The sequence below is a fragment of the Labrus mixtus genome, chromosome 5 (genome assembly GCF_963584025.1).
Source record: "Labrus mixtus chromosome 5, fLabMix1.1, whole genome shotgun sequence".
In the NCBI taxonomy this organism is placed as follows: domain Eukaryota; kingdom Metazoa; phylum Chordata; class Actinopteri; order Labriformes; family Labridae; genus Labrus; species Labrus mixtus.
Window position 1 is genome coordinate 31,712,234 of NC_083616.1, and position 27,752 is coordinate 31,739,985.

Genomic DNA, 27,752 nt, shown 5'->3' on the forward strand with positions numbered 1-27,752 from the left:
CATCCTTGCATGGCTGTGGCCTCTCGTCAATCATTGCAAGAATTATTGGATGTAATAGCAGCTGCACCAAACTTTTCACCAATGGTATATAATGAAAACAATGGTCCTTAATGGTTAGAACTCTGGAGTCTCCACGTTTCACATAACATACCGTTTGTTTTGCGACAACAATCTCGGGTTCAACTGGTTGTAACAGTTCTTTGATGGTCTTATCCTGCAAATGGGTGGAAGCAATTTGACTGAAAGGGTCCACAAACTGGTCAAATACTCCATTGGCCTCACTATTTAGTTGATCCAGGTCCCCAGAATGTCTCTCAATCATATTACTCATTTGCTGTTTTAGGTGCTCCAATAATGCAGCCTGATATTGCTGGACTCCACTCACCATTTGGTTAACAGCTCTCTGGGGAGGAGACAAAAAAAACCTTTGATTAAATATTGGTAGTGACATGCAATGATCAAATTAAGTTACTTCCACCAAAACTATAATTAAATAATATTGCCTTCTGCAGCTTTTAACGTACAATATGTAAAATTTGATGACAATGTTTACATTAAAATATGTAAATTGGCTCATGACAGATTCTTAAGTCAGGTTTAACTGACATACCTTAAGCTGTCCACTTGTGATTGGATCAGCCAAGATGCCAGGTCTGAACAGTGCCTCAGCCATTCTACAGTTAAAGTGCATTGCTTTTAAGCTTGCTACTAACAATTAATTGGAAAATCAATGGCTTAAATTACCTGTGTCAGTCGATGGGTTTCTCTGGCTTGAAGAAGAAATGCAGGTTTGGAAAGGTCAACATTCATGTGACCCTCACCATCTTCTTGAAATCCACTCTGAAACACATTAACAACAAACATATTTATAAAAACTGAAATATTGGCATTGGTTGGTAGCTAAACCAGACAATCTGACAGTAACTACCTGGGTAAGATAGCAAGCTAGATTTCTCCCTATAACAAGGTACAAGATGGGTGTATTTTTACTGACTGATGTCATTATTTCGAACATGTAAAATCACAACTAAAATGGCAAATAAAAAACAAAATAAAACAGTACTTGAAAAACAGATGAACAAGAAAAGAAAAAAGGCGAAAAAAGAGAAAGGAAGAAAGGACGTCGACATTTTTTATTAAATGCAGGAAAGGGAGTAGGAAAAAGGATACACTTATTTAATCCTATCCCTTTATACACTAGCTAGTTATTATCCTGAGCCTGTCTTATAATCATCTGTATATTATTTTATCTTCTTTAAATACATCTAATCAATATACAATAAACTATACATGTAAAACTGTTACAGTTTCTAGTTTCATCTCTAAAAATGCTATGACAGCTATTTCATTTTAGTGTACCTAAATTTCTTTTTCTTGAAGTTACATTTGAACACATCATGATGACACTTTATATACCTTTGCCCAATAGTCATTTTACTGAGCCCACCTTGAACACATCATAAGTAACGCTAATCAATCAATCAATCAACTTTTATTTGTATAGCGTCAACTCATAACAAGTGTTATCTCGAGACACTTTACAAGAAGCAAGTAAAATACCTTACTCATTGTCTGTTAACATTACAAAAGAGCAGGTAAAAAGACCTTACTCATTGTTATGTTACAAAAAGCAGGTAAAAGACCTTACTTATTGCTATGTTACAAAGATCCGGCCTATCCATCATGAGCACTTTAGCAAAGCAGCAAAAGTTACAGTGGTAAGAAAAAACTGCCTTATTAAAAGGCAGAAATCTTCGGCCGGATCCCCGGCTCATGACGAAACAGTCTTCACAGGCCTAGACTGCGCCGAGCTTGGAAAGGGATAGGGGGAGAGATGGGATAAGATGCAGGAAGAGGGATAGAGAGCAAGGGGGTGGGGGGAGGTAGACCGTCCATCAGCAATCCGGTGGGGAGGGGAGGGGGTGTGTGTGTGTGGGGGGGGTTGTTCTGGCAGGCCGCCAACCCACGATCCGGTGGGGAGGGGGTAGGGGTGGGGTGGGGGTTGTTCTGGCAGGCCGTCAACCGACGATCTTGAGGAGCCTAGGAGAGCTCAAGAGCTCCCAGGAAAGTAGGTGGTTAGTGACTGAGATTTACAGATAGATACATGCAGTAATATGATGTACTGTATATGCAGAGAGAGAGAGAGAGAGAGAGAGAGAGAGAGAGAGGAGCTCAGGGTGCCAGTTCCCCCGGTAGTCTAAGCCTATAGCAGCATAACTAGGAGCTGGTCTACACCAGCACCAGTCCTAACTATAAGATTTATCAAAAAGGAAAGTTTTAAGTCTATTCTTAAAAATACAGACTGTGTCTGCCTCCCGGACCCCGGCTGGAAGGCAGTTCCAGAGGAGAGGAGCCTGATAACTGAAGGCTTTACCCCCCATAGTACACTTGGAGACTGTAGGTACCACCAGCAGGTCTGCACTCTGGGACCGCAACGCTCTCGAGGGACAGTACGGCACTAGTAGCTCCTTCAGGTATGATGGTGCCTGGCCATTTAGAGCTTTGTAGGTGAGAAGAAGGATCTTGAATTCTATTCTAGACTGTATAGGGAGCCAGTGCAGAGAAGCCAGGACAGGAGTGATGTGGTCCCATTTCCTGGTTCTGGTCAGTACATGAGCTGCAGCATTCTGGACCAGTTGAAGAGTCTTTAGAGATTTGCCAGAGCACCCTGACAAAAGAGAGTTACAATAATCCAACCTGGAGGTAACAAATGCATTAACTAATTTTTCTGCATCACTTTGCGACAGGATATTCCTGATCTTGGATATATTACGAAGGTGAAAGTAGGCTGTTCTTGAAACTTGACTGATGCGAGAGCTAAAAGACATATCTTGATCAAAAAGAACTCCTAGATTCCTAACAGTGGTGCTAGATGCCAGGCTGATGTCATTGAGGACAGTCACATCACTAGAAAAAGTCTCTCTGAGGTTCTTAGGGCCTAGCACAATAACTTCAGTCTTGTCTGAGTTAAGTAGCAAAACATTTCTGGTCATCCAGGTCCTAACGTCCTTAAGGCATGTTTCTAGCTGACATAACTGACTGGTACCATTGGGCTTCATTGATACATAAAGCTGAGTATCATCTGCATAACAATGAAACTGTATGGAGTGTTTCCTCATAATATTTCCCAGAGGGAGCATATATAATGTAAAAAGAATTGGTCCAAGCACTGAAACTTGTGGGACTCCATGGCAAACTTTAGTGTGCATAGAGGACTCATCATTAACATGTACAAACTGAGATCGGTCTGATAAGTAGGATTCAAACCAACTTAAAGCAGTCCCTGTAATTCCAAGCAAATGCTCCAGTCTGTACAACAGGATCCGATGGTCAATGGTGTCAAAAGCAGCACTAAGATCTAACAAGACGAGCACAGACAGAAGTCCCCTGTCTGAGGCTAGAAGTAGATCGTTTGTAACTCTAACTAGTGCAGTCTCAGTGCTATGGTGGACTCTAAATCCTGACTGGAACTCCTCAAATAAACTGTTGTCATGGAGAAAGTCACACAGCTGTTTAGCTACCACCTTCTCCAGGATCTTCGAGATAAAAGGAAGGTTGGATATAGGCCTGTAGTTAGCCAGAGTTCCTGAGTCCAGAGTAGGCTTTTTAAGTAGAGGTTTGATTACCGCTACTTTAAATGCCTGTGGTACATAGCCTGCCAGTAAAGACATATTGATAATATCTAATATGGAGTTGCTAACTAAGGGAAAAACTTCCTTAAACAGCTTGGTTGGGATTGGGTCTAAAATACAGGTTGACGGTTTCGACGCAGAAAAAAATGGAATATAGCTCTGAAAGGTCGATTGGAGAAAAACAGTCGAGACTAATATCTGGTCCTGGAACTGTCTCTGCCGTATCAGACGTATCTGCACCAGGTAAGGGCAGGAGGTTACCAATTTTGTCTAGAATTTTGTTGTTGAAAAAGCTCAGGAAGTCATTACTGCTGAGGGCTAGAGGAATACAAGGCTCAATGGAGCCATGACTCTCTGTCAGCCTGGCTACAGTGCTGAAAAGGTATCTAGGATTGCCTTTGTTTTCCTCGATTAGAGAGGAGTAGTAGGCAGCTCGGGCGTGACGTAGAGCCTTCATATATCTTCTATGACTATCCTGCCAGAAAAAAACGAGATTCTACCGTTTTGGTCGAACGCCATATTCTTTCAAAATTCCGTGACGATTGTTTCAGAGTACGGGTTTCTGAGTTGAACCATGGAGCCACTCTCCGCCGCTTGACAACCTTCTGTTTCAGGGGAGCAATCGAATCCAGAGTAACTCTCAGCGAATCCACTGCACTATCAACAAACTGATCTAGCTGAGAGGGAGTAAAGCTATCGTAAGAGTTTACAACTGGGTTGAAACACGAATGATAATTAATATTGAACACATTTAACTGGTTTGTTTAAATTGTAAACAAAAGATAAAGAACTGAATAGATACTAAAATTCAGATTAATTGAATGGTTATATTAACTTGAATTCTGATTTGTTTTGTTTGGTGTTATGGATGGAAAAAAGGAAGGTAAGGAATGGTAAAAGATGCATGGTTAACATTGTATAAGTGGAAAACTGCTTCCCCAGATTACTTTACAATTATAATAGGAATGTATATGGGAAGAATTTTGTTAATAGATATTTTCCTTGCTTTTCAGAACCACACACAATAAACAGTTGTAACCTCGCTGCATTAAAGTCTCCTCTTTGAACTCTTTTACTATCGTGGCCTAACCCAAACCAATGTGTTCAGTCTTTTAGAATAAGGGTCTGCTTGTAGGTGAAATATTGATAAATGAAAGCAGTTACTTTCACTGCAAATAAGAAAAGTTTTAAGATTGATAACGAGTCAGGTTACCGTGGTAATTGGATAGCGCCAAGACCAATCGAAGAATCATTTTCCTCTTAGCTGAAAATGTATAAAAAGCAGTGAAGCAGCAAAAAGGAAACCAAAGAGAGAAATGATAACAGAACAAATAAACACACCATTGAAGTGTTTTTTTCCATATACCATTTAGTTACACACACTGAAGGCTATAATGCACCTCTATCGTTTCTTCTAACAATATTTTGAGTAAATCCAGAATGCCAGATGACATCTACAGGTGTTGTCATTCAGTTTGTGATTTTCTTTATTTTGTATTCGGACTGCAGGATTCTTATTAAGGGTTACAGGTTTTCAGTGAAATCGACATCGACCTGACCTGACTGTGGTCGCTCTGCATCAGGATCTGCTGAACTCCTTTTCTTTACCAAAGACACTTTAGACACTCGACACAAAATAACACAAGTAGATGAAAGTCTTTCTCACACTACATCAGTTTATTTATTACAAGGTTACACATGAGCTGTCTGAAGAACTTGTGCTACCCAACACAGAGGACTCCAAGGAAACAGAGTGACAGAAAGAAGAGAAGATATCAAGAGAGAAGAAGGATCCTTACACTGTAACTGTTTCATATAAACTTTTTCAATTCAAATGTCATAGCTGCTCCCAACTTACTGGTTCATATGTCAGTCTGAGGTTGAGCATTTCTCTCCAGTGTGGACTAACATGTGTCTGATCAGATTTCCTCTTTGGGTAAAACTTTTACTGCAAACAGAGCAGCTGAAGGCTTTCTCTCCTGTGTGAACTAATATGTGTTTGGTCAGCAACTGTTTTCGGTTAAATCTTTTACCGCACTCAAGACAGTTGAAGGGTTTCTCTCCTGTGTGAACTAACATGTGTCTGGCCAGACTTTCTCTTTGGGTAAAACTTTTACTGCAAAAAGAGCAGCTGAAGGCTTTCGCTCCTGTGTGAACTAACATGTGTGACTTCAGACCCCCCTTTTGTCTAAATTGTTTTCCACACTGAGAGCAGCTGAAGGGGTTTTCTCCCGTATGCAGAATCATGTGTATAGTCAGATCTCTTTGTCTGTAAAATGTTTTACCACACTCAGAGCATCTAAAGGATTTCTCTCTGTGAATTGCCATGTGATATGTCAGACTAGCCTTATGGGTACATCTTTTCCCACAGTGAGAGCAGCGATATTGTTTCTCTCCAGTGTGAATCATCATGTGTTTGGTCAGATTTCCCTCAAATCTAAACCTTTTACCACACTCAGAGCAGCTGAAGGGTTTCTCTCCTGTATGAACTAAAATGTGTTGGGTTAAGACTCCTTTTTGTTGAAATGCTTTACTGCAAAAAGGGCAACTGAAGGGTTTCTCCCCTCTGTGAATTGCCATGTGACATGTCAGACTGGCCTTATGGGTAAATACTTTCTCACATTGAGAGCAGCTGAAGGGTTTTTCTCCAGTGTGAATCATCATGTGTCTGGTCAAATTTTCTTTTACGTTAAATATTTTAGCGCACTCCGAGCACCTATGTGCTCTCTTACCAGTCTTAAGTTCCTTATTTTTCAAGTTTAATTCTGACAGATCTTCTCTTGTCTCTTGCCAATCATGACTGTCATCAGTCTCAGGTTCATAAGAGTCTTCAGTCTTGACTTCAGTCTCTGGTTGTAAATGTCTCTCTGGATCTGAGTACCACTCTGGTTCTGCTCCTCCACAGTCCTCTCTATCAACTATTGTTTCCATCTGTTCAGTTTGTCTCTGATGAAGCTGTGAGGACTGAGGTTTCTCTTCATCATCTTCACTCTTCACAGAGACAGGAGTGAAGGGGAACTTGGCGGTATCAGCCTCCTCCAGTTCTTGAAGCTGTTCTTCCTCCTGACTGCTCCACAGTTCCTCATGTTCTTCTTTAATGTGTTGGGGCTTAGTGTCCTCCTGGTCCAGAATGTGGCTCCACTCCTGCTGCTCAGGTGGAAGCTCTTTTTTACTCACCAACAGCTGCTGGAGATCTGCAGGACACAGTAAACAAACATTAACGTTACTTATAGACTGATTTTTAAATATTAATGCGAGCAGGACCCCACGCTGAGCTCAACTCGGCGGCAAGGAGATGTGCAGTTGCGCGGAGCAACCCAACACACAATGAATGGGCTTGACAGCGACGCGCACCGCCGGCTGCATCCTATCTGAAAGGCTCTTAAGGCTGTGAGGACTGAGGTTTCTCTTCATCATCATTAAGTCCTGGAGAGCGGGCAGCCCGGGTTCAAATCCGACCTGTGGCTCCTTTCCCACAAGTCATTCCCCACTCTCTCTCCTTGGTTTCTGATTCTGTCCTACCTACCAAACAATCTTGTTTAAAATGATTTTTATTTTTTAAACTTTGTGGTAAGTTATTATGTTTTTCTAAAAACCCATACACAAAAAGTTCTTAACAGAAAAATGGCTAGTTCATCTATAAATCATGTCTCAGGGCCCCTCCCCCCTCTGGCTGCACTACATAGACTATTCCATCATGACCCTCAGGTCTTATGCTGCATTCAGGTGCTGCTCGGGTGCTCCAAGTTTCCGAGTTAGGAAGTCGTTCTTCTGACTTGATTTCAGTTCAGAAAATCTGAATGTTGTAACAACAGCAACAAAGTGTTGATGCTACAAAGAAGATCAGTGAAATGTTACTGTTACAGTTATATTTGAGTAAAGAGTTGATGGTCAATACATGAATTATTAAAAAGTATGTTAACATTAACTAAACATATTTTGCCCCTTATGTGATGACGTCAAGTCGGGAAGTCGAGCACCTCATTTTTTTCCGAGTCACGAGTTGTTTTTCCGACTTGAACAGGTGTTCATGTGCATTTTACAACTAAGAATCTCGTTTGTCCGATGTGTCCGACACCACCTGAATGCACCATTAGTGGACAGCGTGTTTAAAAGGATACTTCAGCCATTTGCATTAAGCTTTGTATCATTAGAAACCTGGTAGTATTTTTGAATGGTCGTGCATCCTGCTAACAGGCTCTATGGAGAAAGCTGATGATGCAGAAAAAAACTCATATGGATGAAGAGGATTTTGAAGGCCTGACTGTCGGCGGCGGTGAGGACGAGGAGCTGGGGCCGGCTCGAGCTGGGGCGGACTGGTAGTGTCAGTGCTCTCATTGTTTGCCTATGGACACAGACATAGAGTCTGTTTTCTGACAGGACTGGAAGAAATCTCTGAATCAGTTGAGGAAACGGCCGTATGTGTTGTAGTAAATGTCTGTAAATAGAGGACCTTAGTGGGAGTGGCCTGCGTTGCTGTGCATTCTGGGAGTTGTTGTCTTTCATCCACATGAGCCAAAAAGACACTTTCTGCCTTTTCTCAAGTCTCAGTCAAGAAGGCAACAACTTCAAAATGTATTTCACATTTCTACATATATGACCCAATGTCAATACAGATTCATGTTTCAACAGGTGAAGTATCCCTTTAAAGAAATGATTGACACTGCATCACAGAGAGAGAAAAAAGAGACTAGAGCGAAAGAGATAGAAACTAACAAACAAGCCAGTATGAAGTGAAGCTTATCTAGCAGAGCAGAAAAAAGGATGTAGAGGGAGGAAAAAGAGAGGTTGATGTCCAAGCTGCCAAAAGTTAGAACTTTCTTTTACAACAGTAGGCAACCGGCGGCACAGTGCTGCCCCGAAGTCCTGTGACGTCATGAACACAAGATTACAGATTACTACAAGTGGAGACGGTGAAATAAAGAAACACACACAGGAGACAAAGGAGATGAAGAGAAATACAGAGACAGAGAGGATGAAGAGAAATACAGAGACAGAGAGGAAGAAGAGAAATACAGACAGAGAGGGTGAAGAGAAATACAGAGACAGAGAGGATGAAGAGAAATACAGACAGAGAGGAAGAAGAGAAATACAGAGACAGAGAGGATGAAGAGAAATACAGAGACAGAGAGGATGAAGAGAAATACAGACAGAGAGGATGAAGAGAAATAGAGACAGAGAGGAAGATAAATATCAGAGTATCAGCTGTTGCAGTGAGTCGCTGTACTTCTTTCTGTAAATGTGAAACGTCATCAGTGCATGCAGACAGGCTTTCCTCCAGACCTTTTACCGTGACACTCAACGTAGACAGCTCGGATGTAATGGACTCTCTGTATTCCTTTAGCTCGGACCTGGCTGCAGTAATGTCGGCTCTAATGACTGCCATTTCACTCTCCAACACAGCCCGGACCTCAATCTTCAGAGTCTCTATCAAATCTTTGCGCAGGGAGGACAGAAGCTCACTTTGAAAAGTCTCCGTGTCCGTCGTAGATGCGGCCGCAGCTGAGGCTGCTTCTCCCCGGGGAGGTTTTTCAGTGGAGGCCGCGGTCGGAGTACGAGTTGAAGGCCTCGTGGTTAAAAGACATTTTTTTCTTCCTTTGGATGATTTAGCAGCCATTTTTTTCAGTTTGTCTCAGTACAATGCAACATGAGACTGAGTTACCACCAAGTTTTGTTCTCAAAGTGTGTCAAAAATTATACTTTTAAAAAGGTTGCTCTGCAGTGCTCTGAAATAAAACTACTCACTCCATCGCCTGCTCTTCTTCTTCTTCTTCTTCTTTAAGGTTTTATGGTGGTTGGCAAACAACAAACTGGTGCATTTCTGCCACCTACTGGTCAGGAGTGTGGATCAAAATATCTATTATGTACTACTTTCTGTAAATAATAATAATAATAACCAGATACAAATCTATTATATCTTGTCAACCAACCGAGTTTGTCCTACAGCTTCATTTTCTAAGTTATTTTGTAAGATATCTATTAAATCAAAATATACTTTAAAGTCTTTATATGTGATTTTTCACACTTAAATGTAGAAATCAAGTATCTCCTCTGAAAATAACTCTGTGAGTCAATGGGTGTAACACTCGAGTCCCACTGTCTGTGATGTTTTCAGAGTTTTCAGAGTCCTATCTTCAGTTTGTTTACATCGCCCGGACGGCCAGCTGACTCCTCCCCTCGTGTATAAAAGTTGTTTAATTGAGGGACTAGAGAAAAGAAGAATAACATACTGTACTCACTGCTTAACTGTGTTTCTAGATCACGCTCATTTCAGGTAAATTTACATGCAGTGTGAAGATACGAGCATAATAAAGATCGCTAGCATTAGCATGCTAACACAACAATGCAGCGCGAGTTGTTTTGGTTTCATGCTGGTGCTCAAGGGCGACATCTGCTGGATCAAAAAATCACATATAAAGCCTTTAATTTCTTTCAGGTTCTCAATCATCTGTCTTCTTTTGAAACTTTATTTCTGACAGTGTCAAACAACATGTTCCACTGTCTCCTCTTGTCCACAGTAGTCATATTTGTGTTTTCCTGTTTTGAACAATGTGTTATTGAATCCAGTGTGTCCAAATCTGAGTCTTGCCACCTTTTCCTTCAGTCTCCGTTTAATAATGCTCTTCACTTCTGTTCCACTAATGCTAACTATCAAATCCATTTGAGTATTTTTTGTAGCATCCTTTGCCACCATGTCTGCTAATTCATTTCCTTTGAAGCCTTTGTGTGCAGGTACCAATAAAAACATCATTTGACTTCTGTATGGTGTTTGTTGTCTAAATGTCTGCTGTCTGAATGACTGTAAACTGATGAGTGATGAACTTTAATCTGAACAAATGACTGATCTCAGTGTTGGTGTTGTTTTAAAAGCACCTGTACACAGTCTTAATTCCTGATATTGGATAGTATCTAGTTTTTTAAGAGTTGTGGTTGCTGCTGATCCATATACAATACAACCATAATCTCATACTGATCTTATTCATCCTGTATGCTTTCACAGCAGTCTGCCCCCCACTCACTTCCAACTAAACCCCTCACAACATTTCAAACTTTCTGAACATGCAGCCCTTGTAACCCTCTCATCAAACCAGAACCCTACAAACTTAAAGTGTCTTACTCTCTCCACTTCTTGATTATACAGTTTTAATTTGACATCACTCCCAATTCTTTTCTTTGTGAAAAACATTGTTTTTGTTCCAGGATTTTGGGGACTTTTTTGGGGGATTGTTGCGGCCTAAAACGGCTGATTTCACTGCAGCTTTTCAAAAAAAGTTGCAATGCATGTTGTGATGTTTTTAGACGCTCTTTTGCAATAAAATTGCGGCAGCAAGCGAAAATTGCAAAACTATTTGCTATTTTTTAATGTAAAACATTTTTTAGACTTTTTATTATTAAACATATTTTCTTACACAGGCTTTGATGTGATTGAGTGATGCCTAGATTTTTAACCTGAGCAGAGCCATTAGCTTTGTGAAGTTACATATTCCTCTACCTCACTCAGCAACGTCTCTCTCTCTCTCTCTCTCTCTCTTCAACTGACTGACACACACAACTCGCCTGGCTTCTTTCCGCACTTGCAATCGATCTGGATGCAGCAGCCTCTGTCACTGTGATTTGTGTTCTGAAGAATGGGGTCCAAATGAGCCCATATTGGCGGTGGGTCGTGCCTTCTACCTGGGGAGATGGTGCAGAAGGGCCAGATAAAGCACACCAGTGTGGAGGGTCACCTGCTGATGTGACCCTCCAAAAGTGGACTGACTGGATTTCATTGTAGTATTTACAAGAACAACTTTCACTGAAATCTGTGTGGATCAGGGCATCTTTAGTAGTGAGGTTCAGGAATATTCAAAAGGTGCCTCTTGAAGTTAAAAAGCCTGTTTTGGAATTGTACCACATGCTCATCCTCTGGCATTGGAACATCTTTTTTAACAATGATTGTACTCACTTTAGTCTCTCCACTTTGAGATTTCCACCTTCTCCTGACATCCCTGGGGCAGGGTCACCACTTTACATGAAAACCTGTTCAAGGGATATACAGACACATGCCTTTGGGCTGCTGCAGACAGTGCTGTCAGACATTTCTTCTATGCTTCTTCAGTTTACAATACCCAGCTTGTAGATCATATTTACCATGAACTACAAATTTCACGTGTCTTACATTGGCACGTCTCTCTCTTTTGGTGGAACAACCCAAAATGGTCTCTGACCACAGAGGAAGGCATAGGAAATGTGTTGGTGCTCTGACACATATTACTTGTGGAGAGTAAGTAAAGTATCAGACAGTAGCCTCCTCTGTCTCTTTAGTTATTGTGTCCCTCTTGCCTGTAGTCGTTCTGCTGACATCATCCCTGAGGAGAAACTGTCTGACTGATTTAGCTCTCTTCATTTTGAGAGTTTCTTGGACCATTTTTCTAATGGTTTGAGAATCACATCCAATAAGCTTCTTGTCTTATTTTATTTATTTATATATATACATATTTTTTTTAATTTTCTTTTTAATGTGCCATAGTACATTGTCATTACAATTACAAATAATCAAGACATAAGTACATATACAGCGTACAACATTCTTCTGATTTCTTAGGTTACAGTTTAAACCTTATATCTACATAAGCTAGCCTCTATGGACTTGTTTTTCTTTTTTTGTAGCTACTCAAGGGAGCCGTAATAAAACTATATACATCCAGAGAGAAAGTCCCAAAAATAGAAGTAAATCAAGCAGTATCAGCAATTTGGCTTCCTAGACTTTTAAATAATACCAATAAAGTAATATTTGATCGTTTTGATCAGGACTGAAGTTGATCAAAAGATTTAACCTAAAAAAGCAGAAAAAAAAAATAATCTGTTCTATTTTTATAGCAGATTTTTGGAAGTGGACATTTTTGTCCTTAATGGCTTAAGAGGGTAGTAAATTAAACTGATGCCTGAGGGTTTAAAGTGTGTCTTATACAGCAGATTTGATGGTAATAACAGCTTATTTAAAGGACCTTCATATAAAGTGTTACCCAAGAAGAACTTAGACTGAGGTTCTGTCTGTGTTTAAACGGATGTCATGAAACACTTTAACCAGAGCTGTCTCAGTGCTGCGGTTTGGTCCAAAACCTGACTGGAAGACATCCAAACAGTCTTTCAATATCAAGAAGTTATTTAACTTCTGAAACACAGCTTTGTCTATCATTTGACCTAACAGAGGAAGATTTGATATAGGCCTGTAATTATTCATTATTGTCTAGATTGTTCTTTTCTAGTAGTGGCTTGATGACTGCTGTTTTCAGGGCCTGTGGGAAGACACCTGAGAGACAAGTTTACACTTTGTAACAGATCTGGAGCCATGACTCCTCCTCCTGCTGCCAATATCAAGACAGCAGGAGGAGGAATTTAATTGTTTAATTGTCACTTGTTTTTTATTGGTGAGATCAGAACAATACAGACATTAAAGAAGGGGGTCCATTGTTTTTCTGTAATGTAGAACATTTAACCCCCATTACCACCCCCACCCCCCATTATCACGCCCCCCACCCATGAAACAGACCAGCTGGACAGAGTGAACAGAGTCAGCTGATCTTCAGTCAGCAGTGTTTCTCAGACCGACAGACGACACAGAGACACTGAAGAACCAGGAGACCAGAACCCAAACCCAGGATAGAGAGGTTCAGTGAAGGTGGTTTTGAAGGTGTGGAGGTGGATCAGTGTGTCAGAGGAGACTCTGTAGAAGGACAGAGAGCCAGCAGGACAGTCCACATACACTGCTACTCTGTTAGAGACAGAGGAGGAGGAGGAGGAGCAGGAGGAAGAGGAGGAGGAGATCTCTGTTGTTATGTTATTGTGACAGACAGAGTAACCTTCATCAGAGCAGAACAGACTCCAGGACTGATCATTATCTCCAAACCAACATTCATTCATGTTTCCTCTCCTTCTGATTCCTCTGTAACTCACTGATACATCAACCTTTCCTCTCCACTCGACCTCCCAGTAACAGCGACCAGTCAGACCAGTCCTACACAGCAGCTGAGGACACCAGTGTTCAAATCTGCCTGGATGATCAGGATATGACTGAAGCTCCTTCACATGTGTCACCTTCCTGTTGTTGTCAGACAGTTTCAGTTTTCCGTTCACTGTGTTTGTGTCCAGTTCCAGCTCACAGGCGTCTGATGGAGAGAACGAGACACAACACAGCTGCAGGTTATCATCTGTTCATTCATCAACAACTTTACTGACACTTACTGATAGGGGTGTAAAGGTACACGTACTCGGACCGGACCGTTTCGGTACAGGACTGATCCGAGTACGCGCGGAACAAAAGTGCTTTAATCTGTGTTCCCACACGGACCGCAAAGCGGAAGCACACCTCAGGGTGGAAGAAGGCTGCGGCCGCTGATATGGGACACAGCTTTTAGTTAGTAACTTGTAAAAAAGTTCAAACATAAACTGTGCAAACTGTGCAGATTACTAGTTCCTCGAGTCCTGTTGGTCTGGACAGTTGCATATAACCGGGATGAAGTTCTTTTTACAGACTTACTCTTAAGTTTCATTTTCATTTTCAGTGATGATCCCGCTCAAACTAAGAGTAAAAGGGGAGGAGGAGACGCGTCTGTGTGGGAGAATAACCTGCAGCATGATAGGATGAACACCTCCCTCCCCATTCCCACAATAATGGACAAAGAGACGTTGACAAGACGAGAGTAGTGTGCCGTCGTTGTTCAGCGGACATCGGGTACGTCACAGGCAACACGTCCAACTTATTAAAGCACTTGAAAAGGCACCACACGAACGTAAACATCACTGTAACTAGGAACAAACAGACAGCCTTTTGCTAATAATTCTAAACGGGCCAAAGTCATAAAAAATGCCATTGAAGTTCTTATATCGACAGAGGGAAATATTAATAGTTCTGAAACTACACTGTCCCAGATGTTATTAGGTTTATTATGTGCTCAAAGGGCATTCAAAAAACTGTTGGCTTAGTAAACTAAAAGGTGTCAGTGTAATTTAAAATAAATACTTTTACATATAGGCTATATTAATGACTTCATTTCATTCTAAAATACTTTATTTCATTCATATCTTTTATTTATTGGAGACTCTTTTGGTTGAAGGAAGCAGCATAAGTTTATTTTATGTTTAATTTAAAATGTTATTAAAAAGTAACCTGAGCAGGTGTACAAGTCTGAACTGTCGATGCTGCACTTAGTCCAATGTGTAAAAGGGAAATTATAAATGTCCTTAATAAAGAAAAAAAAGTAGTGAAAATGTACCAAAGCTTCAAAACTGAGAACCGTACAGAACCAAAATATTTGTGTACCGTTACACCCCTACTTACTGAGAGTCAATCAAACTTACAGTTCATATTCAGCACTGAATGATGTTTGACAGCACTGAAATGTAATAATCCACTTCTAATCAAGTTCAAATGGAGTTACCATGGCAGCCAGGATGAATGGAGATCCAAATCAACAAACACATGCAGTGAATAAAGTCTGACTAATCAAAGTGCAGCACAAAGAATCTATGAACCATCTGCTGTCTCCAACTGTTCTGTCCTCAGAGGTCACATTCAGCACAAACAGGAGCCTCATTTCCACTTTCACTGTCACACACAATGTGATGGCAGCAGGAGTGTGCCACGTCCCTTTGTCCTGTCTAACTAGTTTTAAACTGTGTTTCTGAAGTCATGGAGACCATTTCTTTTCCATCAATCTAGGCTCTACAACATACATGGCCGCTGCAGGTACTAGCTTTCTTACTAGCCTGTCTCTGCCGGCCTGCAGCTGACTTGTGTATTGTTGTTGGATGTTCCTGCTGGCCTGTGCTATGGTGATCGTGGACTTTACTGTGTGCCTTACTGTCTGCACAGCCAGAAGACGAGGAGGAGAGCTAGCTTATGTCTCTAAAGATATTCTGTTACTATCTCATCACTGAATTCACGTCTGGATGTTTTTGAGGAGAGAACTTGATGTTGGAGACTCTGCATATTTACATGTTTATGAAAATGAACGTCAAATCAAAAATGATTTCTGCTGTATTTAAAGTTGATGAGCTCCACGAGCTCGACTACGAGCAGCCGGCCAGCAGCCAACATCAAAACGTGAAATGTCACTAAAACTGCATGTTGTAAAATATACATTTCTGTTGGATGAATGGTGATATTCTATTCACTGGATTATCACTTTTATTTCAGTTTTTGATTTAATATTTAAACTCTCATGAGTTTCCATCACCCTCACTTTTATCATCACTTTGTGTGACTTCCATCCTGTTGTAGTTTGAAAGGTTTAATCATAACAGAAACACAATCTGGACAGCAGCAGGCACAAACCAATAGTTATCTAACCTCTGAATTTAGCCAAGTCATAAGATCATGTTCTGATACACAAGACACACACACACACACACACACACACACACACACACACACACACACACACACACACACACACACACACACACACACACACACACACACACACACACACACACACACACACACACACACACACACACACACACACACACACACACACACACACACACACACACACACACACACACACACACACACACACACACACACACACACTATTTCCTGTTAAGAGACCAGTTGTCTGTCCAGGAAACTTCTAGGAAATGGTCTTCATATAGCACACATGTTGTAATTGCCCAGAAAAGGATGATTGGGATGTCAAAAATCGTGTTTCTTTTGTGCTATCTATGCTTCTTCCTCCTACTTATCCTCTACTAACAGTCTGCAAACAGATCGACTTTGCTGCTGCTTTCAGTTTGTGTAAACTGACAGCTACTCACCATCAATGACGATCAGCTGTTAGCGCTAGCCGCCGATCAGCTGTTAGCTTCTCGCACAGCTATCAGGATATCCTCACCAGTCTGTGATCACTGGACCCTCGCCTGCCTTATTGGTGGACAGTCCTTCTTCGTCGGCCACGTCGGCTCCCTACCTGGCTTGGACCCGTCGCCCTGCGGCCCGCCACCTGTTGGCTGCCGCTGGCTGCCGCTTCCCCCCTACTCTGGCTCGGCTGCTGGCGGCGAAGAGGCCTGCCTGAAAACCAGACTGCCGGGTGCTGCTCTCCTGCTCAGATTGTGTCCAGACGGGTCCCCCGTCTGCCACAAAATTGGTCCTTTTCTTATCCTGGTTTGGCTCTTTCCTGACCCCGGCTGGCGCCCGGTAGCTTGCGGCTTTCAGCCTGCGGCTAGCAGCTGCTCTCCCTGCTGCGGACATGGTACTACTAACATACTCCGCTCTGCAACTCCGGAATCTCGCCTGTCACTTCTCTCCGGACAACCTTGCTTCCATTAAATCTTTCGGACTCCTGCGCCGTCCTCACTACGTGCATAGGGCTGCCCGATGCAAGTTTGTTTACACTGACCATGCTATCCCCACTGTAGTGTCTGACCGGCACCATCATCACAACAAATCACACGAGCACACCAGAAACCTGATACCTGTTGTTGTGTGTGTTGACAGAACCACTCCTCTCTCCCCCTCTGCTTCAGAATACACCACCGCCTCATTTATGCTGCACAATGCTCGCTCCCTTTACAACAAAGCAAACCTATTTCACTAAATATCAAACTTTACTGACAGATCCACGTCATCAGAATCATTCAAACCGATGGTTTTATTTAGGCTATAATCGCGCATGTAGTGAGCCGTTTCCAATAAGTAACTTTCATTATGACAATATATATAAACATAAAATAAAAATAAAAAATAAAAGTCCTCCACATACATATTGTATCAGCGCCGTCTCGCCTTCATTATCCCGGACGGACCTCAGAGTACCGGACTTATACACTAATGTAATCACTGATGTAGAGTTAAACATTAGACTAACACAAAGACCATAGAGCCTCCAGTTTTCATTAATATATTTCAATATCTTGCATTTATCATCAATTGTGATTTTTAGTTTTAATAAAGAGTGCACAGAGACATGGCGATGGCTTCACACATTTCACCTCCTCCATACTCAGCACATCTTCATCAGCTGCATGTATTTATTCTGTAGATAATTATAGTGTGGACATTAAGTCGGGGCATCTCTGACACGATCATTAAGCCATATATTTGATCATAATTAGTCACAGTGCAGACGGAGATGCCCACGAAAATATGTGGCCAACAATTAAAAGTTTTTGTTCGTTGATCAAACCTTTGATTAATAATATGATAGAGTGAGGGAGAAAGCTGACTGACGTGTCCTCTCTGCCACTATATGAAGAAGTCAGTGTGGGTCCTGTAAACATGTAAACAGTGCAGATATACTCGTGCGTAATGATGAATGGCGTATATTTTGGCACATAGGACAGCGTGAATGCAGCAGCGACGTGGTGTCATTCTCTGAATTTTCTTCAGTTTGTGATCCTCCTGCTGCAGCAAACTACCGATATGTCCATTGTATCCTTCACTTCATTCACAAACTCCTCTGTTTCTGGGTCAGAAAGTTTCGTTTCTTCGTCTAAACTTCCGTTTTCGCGATCCAGCGCTGGAAACCTTTGATCTGCCCCCTCGTTTGTATGTATGCATTTTCATTCACGTGCTGCTTTGCATTGACCGTTTATGGTTGAATGTGGGCATGTAGAAGGCGGAACATGGGACTAATCTACGTGCGCACATTTCCAGGTGGATCGTGATCTATAAAGGGAACATTGCGTGCAGGTGTGCGTACAAACGGTTTTATAAATCTGAATCATTTTGTGCGCACGCCATTTCCGGGTTTTTGGCGCACGTACATTTTAATGTATGAATTTTACGCACTCTTTTATAAATGAGACCCCTGGTCATTTTTAAAAACCTCATCAAACACCAGCTGTTGACCAAAGCATTCAGCCTCATCTAACACTCCCATCAGCTGATCACCCACTCCCTTTCTCCTTCATTTGTTTGTCTAGTGTTTCTATTCTTTCTCTTCTCTGTTTGTGTCTCCCATTACGCCCCCCCCCCCCCCCCCACACACACACACACACACACACACACACACTTGTAAAGCATCCTTGGGTTTCATGAAAGGCGCTATATAAATCTAAGTTATTGTTATTAACTTCTCCGAGAGAAATAAACAAATCCTTGATTCACAAGCCATAGTCTCTGTCTGATTGTTCAAGAGCATTTACTCTTCTACACTCCAACATGTGCTGCTGTGTTCTGATGAAGAGAAATAAAAACACACTCACACTTCCTCAGACCAGGCTTCAGTCTGTGCAGTCCACTATGGTCCAACCTGGAGGAAGTAACCAGATCAGAATCTATTTCATACATCTTCATTTAAATGCAGCATCAGACAAGAAGCAGAGTTCATCATTCAGAAACAGTGAGACAGCTTCTGTGTGTCTGTCTGTACCTCAGTGTCTCCAGTCTGCAGTGTGGATCCTCCAGTCGAGCAGACAGCAGCTTCTCTCCTCGTTCTCCTGGATGATTGAAGCTCAGGTCCAGATGTCTCAGGGGGGAGGAGCTTAGAGCTGAGGCCAGAGACGTACAACCTTCTCCTGTGATCAGACAGTTTGACAGACTACACACACACACACACACACACACACACACACAATATGCTTAACATCCATTGGTCCATTCTTCACTGTTTTACCAGTAACATCCCGTCATAACCATGCAGCTGAACAGAATAGATTTCATAATCTGATTCTAATCAATATTTACTCTGGTGACAAATAGTGATGGTAAGACAGAGCGTGAGATCAACACACAGACTGCTTTGACATCAGCAGTGATGTAGAAACAGTTCTGAACTGTTTCATCTGAAAAAAATATTCTTTAGTTCTTTATGTTCCAAACATTATCCATGGTTTGTTTGTTGGTGGGGAAAGAACTTCATATTTAACTTTCTTTATTCCAGTCCAGCTTCCTCAGACTAAAAGACTGAGCGCTATAGAATGAGCTCAGAGCTTTACAGCTTTAATGTGGAAACATACAGTAAAACTTTAAACCACCACCAAGGCCCATTTAATAAATGATTCAACAGGAAAACATTATGTTCGAGGAATAATCTGGATCAGATGCACACTAACCTGAGAGTGTCCAGTCTACAGAGTGGACTCTTTAATCTAGTAGACAGCAGCTTCACTCCTGAATCATGCAGGTTGTTGTTGCTCAGGTCCAGCTCTCTCAGACTAGATGACTGGGAGCTGAGGACTGAGGACAGAGCTTCACAGCTTCTCTCTGAGAGGTTACAGCCACTCAGCCTGAAGAGGATTCAGAAGAACACAAATGAAAGCAATTACAAACAATAGTTGTTATTTCTGAATAAAGAGAACTACATTTGAACTGGATAGTTATGTGAGCACGTACAGAGCTTTGTTTGAAGCCTTGATCACAGGCAGCAGCCTCAGAAGAGCCTCCTCTGAAGCAGAGTATTTCTTCAGGTCAAACACGTCCAGATCTTTTTCTGATGACAGTAAGATGAAGACCAGAGCTGACCACTGAGCAGGAGACAGTTTATCTGTGGAGAGACGTCCTGATCTCAGGGACTGTTGGATCTCCTCCACTAGAGAACGATCATTCAGTTCATTCAGACAGTGGAACAGATTGATGCTTTTCTCTGCAGACAGATCCTCACTGATCTTCTTCTTGATGTACTTGACTGTTTTCTGATTGGTCTTTGAGCCACTTCCTGTGTGTGTCAGCAGACCTCGTATGAGATTCTGATTGGTCTCTAAAGAAAGACCGAGGAGGAAGCGGAGGAACAAGTCCAGGTGTCCATTAGGACTCTGTAAGGCCTGGTTCACAGCACTCAGATATAAAGGTGTTGGGTTAGGTTTTTCTCTGAATAATTTAGACCACCTGGATGTTGTTTGTTCTTCTGACATCAGATTGACTCCAGAGTTGATGAAGGTCAGATGGACATGAAGAGCAGCCAGAAACTCCTGAACACTCAGATGGATGAAGCAGAACACCTTGTCCTGGTACAGTCCTCTCTCCTCTTTAAAGATCTGTGTGAACACTCCTGAGTACACTGAGGCTTCTCTGATATCGATGTCACACTCTGTCAGGTCTGAGTCATAAAAGATCAGGTTTCCTTTCTGCAGCTGCTCAAAAGCCAGTTTTCCCAGAGACTCAATCATCTTCCTGCTCTTTTTATTCCACTGTGGATCTGTCTCAGCTCCTCCATCATACTTGATGTTCTTCAGTTTGGACTGAACCACCAGGAAGTGGATGTACATCTCAGTCAGGGTCTTGGGCAGCTCACCTCTCGTTCTGGTCTTCAGCACATCCTCCAGAACTGTAGCAGTGATCCAGCAGAAGACCGGGATGTGGCACATGATGTGGAGGCTTCTGGATGTTTTGATGTGGGAGATGATTCTGCTGGCCTGCTCCTCATCTCTGAACCTCTTCCTGAAGTACTCCTCCTTCTGTGGGTCAGTGAACCCTCTGACCTCTGTCACCATGTCAACACACTCAGGAGGGATCTGATTGGCTGCTGCAGGTCGTGTGGTTATCCAGAGGCGAGCAGAGGGAAGCAGTTTCCCCCTGATGAGGTTAGTCAGCAGCACATCCACTGAGGTGGACTCTGTGACATCAGTCAGGGTCTCGTTGTTTTTAAAGTCCAGAGGAAGTCGACACTCATCCAGACCGTCAAAAATGAACACAACCTGGAACTCTTCAAACCTGCAGATTCCTGCTTCTTTGGTTTCAGGAAAGAAGTGATGAACAAGTTCCACCAAGCTGAACTTTTTCTTCTTCAGCACATTCAGCTCTCTGAAAGTGAATGGAAATGTGAAGTGTATGTTCTGGTTGTCTTTGTCTTCAGCCCAGTCCAAAGTGAACTTCTGTGTTAAGACTGTTTTCCCGATGCCAGCCACTCCCTTTGTCATCACTCTTCTGATTGGTTCATCTCTTCCAGGTGAGACTTTAAAGATGTCTTCTTGTCTGATGGTTGTTTCTGGTCTGTCTGATTTCCTGGATGCTGTTTCAATCTGTCTGACCTCGTGTTCATCATTGACCTCTCCAGTCCCTCCCTCTGTGATGTAGAGCTCTGTGTAGATCTGGTTCAGAAGGGTTGGGTTTCCTGCTTTAGCAATCCCCTCAAACACACACTGGAACTTCTCCTTCAGGTTAGATTTGAGTTTACGCCGGCACTCTGCAGCGACTGTTCCTGAATAAAGAAAGAACTGAAATCAATGAACAGATCCTGATATAGATCACATGACTATCTGAGTTTGGAACTTTAAACCTCTTTGTAATTTTTCTAAAATACTAAATCTGTTAAAATGTTCTTACTGCTCTGCAGACAGTCAGCCAGCTCCTCCTGCTTCATTCTCCTCAGGAAGTGGAGAGTTATCTTCAATAATGCTTCTTTACAGCTTCTCCGCTGCTCTTCATCCTCACTCTGACTCTCTAAGCATTCTGGGTAATCTGGACTCAGAACCCTCTGGACTCTCTTCAGCTCGTTCTTCACAAAGGTGATGATGTTCTCCTCCAGCAGCTGGAACAGAAGGAGACACTGGATATTTAATACAAACTGGTAGAACTCAACATGTGTTTCATCTGTCAGTCTGAAGGTCAGCTGGTCTAAACAGAACAAGAACTTAGAATTAAATTATTGTAATGGTAGTGTATTAACTAACAGTGTGTTGAACACACCATAAAGATGGAGTCCAGGTCTGTTGGATTCTGCTGGTCTGATTGATCTCTGTGAACGTTGGAGCTCTCCTGTTGAACTCTGTAACAGGACATATGACACAAGAAAACAACGGGATATATATAATGAAACTCTGAGCCAAGTTATGATTCTTTGAACAACAGAGACATAACATTTACTTCATTTTTAATTCTTATCTCCATTAGTGCATGTCCATAGGATCCTGTTTGTGCATGTGTGTATATTTCAGCCTATGTGTGTGTTGCATGATAAACAGTATAAAAATCCCTTGCAGGGATCAATAAAGTAAATCTTAAGAAAGATGCTATGGTTAGTAACTGAGATTTACAGATAGCAACATGCAGTAATATGATCTCACAGAGAGAGAGAGAGAGGGAGGGAGAGAGAGAGAGAGAGAGGAGCTCAAGGTGCCAGTTCCTCCAGTAATCTAAGCCTATAGCAGCATAACTAGAAGCTGGTCTACACCTGTGCCAGCCCTAACTTTAAGATTTATCAAAAATGAAAGTTTTAAGTCTATTCTTAAAAATACAGAGTGTGTCTACCCCCCGGACCCCGGCTGGAAGACGATTCCAGAGGAGAGGAGCCTGAGAACTGAAGGCTCTACCTCCCATCAGGGGTGCAAACTCGTCACCTTTTGGCGAAATTCGCCATTTTGGATACCAAATAGGTGATTCATTTAGATCTGCAATAAAAATATTTGGAGGGAGGGAGGGGTCATGCTTCTTGCAGCCGGCGAGCACGGTCCCGCAAACGTCGAGTGGTTTCATACTGATTGCGGTCAGAGCGGTCTGATTGCTCAACATGGCCTGAAGAAAGTACTTCCGGGCCCTGCAGCCAATCATTGCAAACGAACCCGTCCGCGTTGTTACAAAAATCTTAGAGGTGCGCGGCTGGGCGCTCAGACCCTCCGTGGACCATTCTTGCGCCAACCGCGATTGCACAATATCGCCGCGCCGACCGCAAGAAGCATGAAACCTGATGTCGCAATGTGCAACACATGGCTAATTTACATAACGTTATTTTCCCTTGAAAACACTGTGGAAAGATTTGAAGTCTGGCTAGCAAGCCAGCCTTTCTGTTAAACATGCTGTCTGATCATGTTTACTGTTTGGTAGACAGAGGTAAAGATGTTGAGAGAAATGTGTGCTAGCTGGAAGGTAACTTCATACAGTTTTCTGGTTCATTATTATCTCAGGCAACATTAAAGTGACAGCTGGTCAACACATGTAATAAGAGAGGGAATATAAACTTAATGAAAACCAGAAGGAGCAAAACATCAGGTTAATATATGTTACATATTTTATGATAGAAGATATGCAAAGATATTGTCATACTTGATGACTGCATTATGATGCTCTCTCTGACTCTGCTCTGAGAGCTACCTGCATAGTGACTGCCCTTCACATCACCCCTTAGTAGAACATGGTAAGCCCTGTTCTGCAAATTCATCCCATTTCTAAAAAGGGACTGAAGGTTGGGTGCACAGGTTTTTCATGTTTCACTGAAACTTTATCAGAAAGTTAGAAGAGAACATAGATATCGACAAGCAATTGTGTTTTTCTTATTGTTTGCACTGCTTCTTCAGTAGGTCTGAAGGCTAAAATTGTCTGTAAATTCACATTTTAAAGCTGATATTTAAAAAAAAAAATCTTCCCGGACCCCCTCGGGGGTTTGGATTCACGTCACCTTTTTCATCCCTGATGAGTTTGCACCCCTGTCCCATAGTACATTTAGAGACTGTAGGTACGAGCAGGCCTGATAACTGAAGGCTCTACCTCCCATAGTACATTTAGGGCGCGGTCACAATGGCCATCTGTACTGTGCTATACTCAAGCACGATTGGCCCCCCGCAGCGCCATTTCCACGCTGGCCGGCACGGGTCGCGGTCACACTGGCCAGGACTAGCACGATTACCTCTTGTACATAACGTCGTAATACAACACATGCACGCTTTTTGTTATTACGAAGCGTGCTCAGTTTACAGACAGAGAGAGAGAAAAAGAGACGCGCAGTCGAGTCCGCGTCTGCACATCGGAGAACAACACAAAGAGCATGACAGCTATTTTACTGACTTTGCGGCTATTTTTAAGCCATTTTAATCAGACACAGCAATAAATAAATAAAAAAATAAAATAGACGCGTGGCCGAGTCCGCGCCCAGACATCGGAGAACAACACAGAGAACATGACAGCTACTTTGTGACTTATATTGTGTCATGTTAGTCAGATACAGCCATGTTACTCTGGATTTCTCCATAATGAAGGCTGTCAGCGTTGTGTACCTGCATGCTTGTGCTCATGCATGAAGTGTACCGTATCAAAGCACACCTCTCCAAAGTGTGCCAAATCCAAGGAAGTGTACCGTGCCTGAGCACGATACGGAGCGGTCACACTTGCCAAACGAACTGGACTTTAACGAACTGGACATTAGCGTTGAAGCGTGCTGGGCACGGTGCGGATGGCCAGTGTGAAAGTGCCCTTAGAGACTGTAGGTACCACGAGCAGGCCTGCTAACTGAAGGCTCTACCTCCCATAGTACATTTAGAGACCGAGCAGCAACTACTATTAGGATACGGAACAGATCCAGATCAAGGACTTGTCCATAACAACTTCAGGAACCTCAACCTGGAACTCACTTCTGGGACAAAGTCTTCAGACTGACATCACTTCAGATGGGAATAAGTGCTGCTTGCACCATCACAGTAGTTTTTATATTGTGAGTAAGTCCAGTATATGGATCCTACAAGGTTTGTAAAAAACACTCAAGAGCTTTGAAGATCTTTGTCTGCAGTCTTCATGATACATCTGCTCACCAGTGTCCAGCCAAGATCACTGGACCAAATGTTCAGTATACCACATGACATCATCCCTGATGTACTAAACGTGCCTCAGCTAGACTCAGGTACCATTCACTTAAACAAGGATCAAGTATTAAACTATGTAGTCCAGGAGAAAGTGTAGTCAGATATCAGTACAATGGTCAGCTGGATCAGCAGGATGTATGGACCAGGTAGGTTAGTGAACTTGACCTAAAGCTTTCAATGCCCAACATCTCACCAGCAGAACCTCATGAGGTTCAGGATCTGGGCTGTGGACGAAGTCAGGACATCCAACATCCACCTCGTGGACCATAATCCTCTAATCACAGTTTTTAAACCGTGGCTCCCATCCTTGATGGTGCATGCTTTAAAATGGACGTGCAGAAGCAGACTCTCAGTGAATTAAATCTGATATTGTGGACAGTATATCTGTTTGTTTTGGTCATCATTGGGAGGAAGGAGAGGACTTTCATTCTACCTGAGGGAAAAACAAAAATGTTCATTCATTAAAAATGCTTTAATTGGGGTGCTGGTGGCCTAGCAGTTAGTGTGCGTGTCCCATGCAGGGAGACTGTAGCCCTCCAAGCGGGTGGCTCAGGTTTAAATCCGACCTGTGGCTCCTTTCCTGCATGTCATTCCCCATTCTCTCTCTCCTTTATTTCCGACTCTATCTACTGTCCCGTCTCAGAACAAAGAGCCCAAAAATAAATCTTTCCTCAGATTTGTCTCTTTTTAAGGTTTGGCCTATTATTTTGACTTTGTCTAAGAATATTTAGCTTCTTTCTAGTAGGGCTGTTTTTGCTTTAAAGTCATAAAGTCCATCACACTGTCGGCTGGTTCTGTGTCAGGCAGGTTAAGTTCTGACAGGGTCGGGGAAATAGGGTGCAGGGAAGGACCCAAATGCAGAAAAAAATGGACTCACAGCTACAATAAAATGATTATTTTCCACATTTTACAGCCTTCAGGAAGGTCAGGGTTCAAATACAAACACGTCAAAAGAAAAAACACAAGATAGAACCAAAGCACACAATGATCATGAAGTGGTAAGAAAACTAAATGAAGCTGATGAGGAAAATGAAGACAGGTGAGTAGAGTAGAAGGGAAGGTCTGGGCTATTGAAACATAGAAGAGAAAGAGGTGAATTCTGAGGACCTCTGGTGGAGAAGTAGGAGAAACAGGAGAAAAGTACGAGTCCTGGGAGAGGTGAACATGGACTGAAGACTGAGAGTGATGTAAATGGCTGAGGATGAAAGAGTGAGCCTACAGAAAAGCAGAACAGAGCTTTTTGTCAATTTCAGATCTCACCTTCCATCAGCAGGATGTCCAGCTTTAAAGTTCACAGGGCGACCCACAGACAGGTTACTCTTTATGGACACACAGCTGGGTCCAGGAGTGTCTGGTCTCTGTTTCTGCATCCTGATACAAAAAAAGTCCAACATTATGAGTTACTGTGAGCAGCAGATGAGACAGTGTTGATGATGATGATGATGATGATGATGATGATGATGATGATGATGATGATGATGATGATGATGATGGTGATGGTGATGAACTCTGAGCCAAGATATGAGTCTTTAAACAACAGAGACATAACATTAACTTGATTTTTAATTCTTACCTTCCATCAGCAGGACGTCTATCTTTAAACTCAATAAGGTGACCCATAGACCGGTCACTCTTCATGGACACACAGCTGGGTCCAGGAGAGTCTGGTCTCTGTTCCAGCATCCTGATACAAAAAACAAATATTATTAGTTACTGTGAGCAGCAGATGAGAAAGTGATGATGATGATGATGATGATGATGATGATGGTGATGATGATGATGATGGTGATGATGATGGTGAAGGTGGTGATGATGATGATGATGATGATGATGATGATGATGATGATGATGAAGGTGGAGTGATGTGAGTGTTGAGCTGTGACATGGAGAAGAGTCATGGACAGTTAGAGATCCTCACCTCAGAGCTTCATGTTCTTCACACAGAGAGGTTTTAGAGGGAGGGGCTCCCTCCTCTGTGTCCTCACACTGATCCATAGCAGAGCGCCCCCTGCTGGGAGAGCTGCACTCTGTCACTACAACAACACTGATGGAGTTCAGCTGCTGAAGTCACATCCAGTCAAAGATCTTCAGCTGTTGAGGAAACAAAGAGATGAAGCTGCTGATTCACCTTCATCATCATCATCATCATCACCATCATCATCATCATCAACTCACTGTCAGTCTACACACATCACATCTACCTGGTTCATCTTCATCATCATCATCATCACCTCACTGTCAGTCTACACACATCACATCTACCTGGTTCATCATCATCATCATCATCATCATCATCATCATCACCTCACTGTCAGTCTACACACATCACATCTACCTGGTTCACCTTCAAAAAGGGAAAGCGGCACCAGCAAAACCATGGTTATCCTATGGTCCAGCGCGATTGCTGGGCGCTCTTCTTTGCTGCATTTTTCTAACAGTTTTTTGGGTACGCATAAAAGTTTAAACATTTTCAACTTTTATGATCAAGAAGCAGAGTCGCAGCGATCGTCAATGTCACAATATAAATCTATCTACTAGAATCACACACTCTGATTTCACTGCTGTAATTCTACTTATAGAGCTGCATAATAAGGTCTGTGCTGATCTCTGCTGCACCCACAGTGCAGT

The 27,752-nt window shown here is 42.3% G+C and overlaps 1 protein-coding gene and 1 pseudogene across 2 annotated transcripts in view; both read right to left on the bottom strand.

Moving 5' to 3' along the window:
• LOC132974898 (NACHT, LRR and PYD domains-containing protein 3-like) overlaps positions 1 to 27,752 on the bottom strand; it is a 184,150-nt gene that overhangs the window by 114,255 nt on the left and 42,143 nt on the right. Inside the window, exons 6-7 of one of the 2 annotated variants that reach the window (XM_061039217.1) lie at positions 26,698 to 26,808; positions 26,385 to 26,495 (exon numbers count right to left, since the gene is read on the bottom strand). The exons of the other annotated variant lie outside the window; for it this stretch is intronic. Of the exons in view, the coding sequence (XP_060895200.1) occupies positions 26,385 to 26,495; positions 26,698 to 26,808 (222 nt within the window). The remainder of the gene's footprint in view (positions 1 to 26,384; positions 26,496 to 26,697; positions 26,809 to 27,752) is intronic. 2 annotated transcript variants of the gene reach the window in all.
• On the bottom strand, positions 5,291 to 27,248 carry LOC132974902 (NACHT, LRR and PYD domains-containing protein 3-like; annotated as a pseudogene).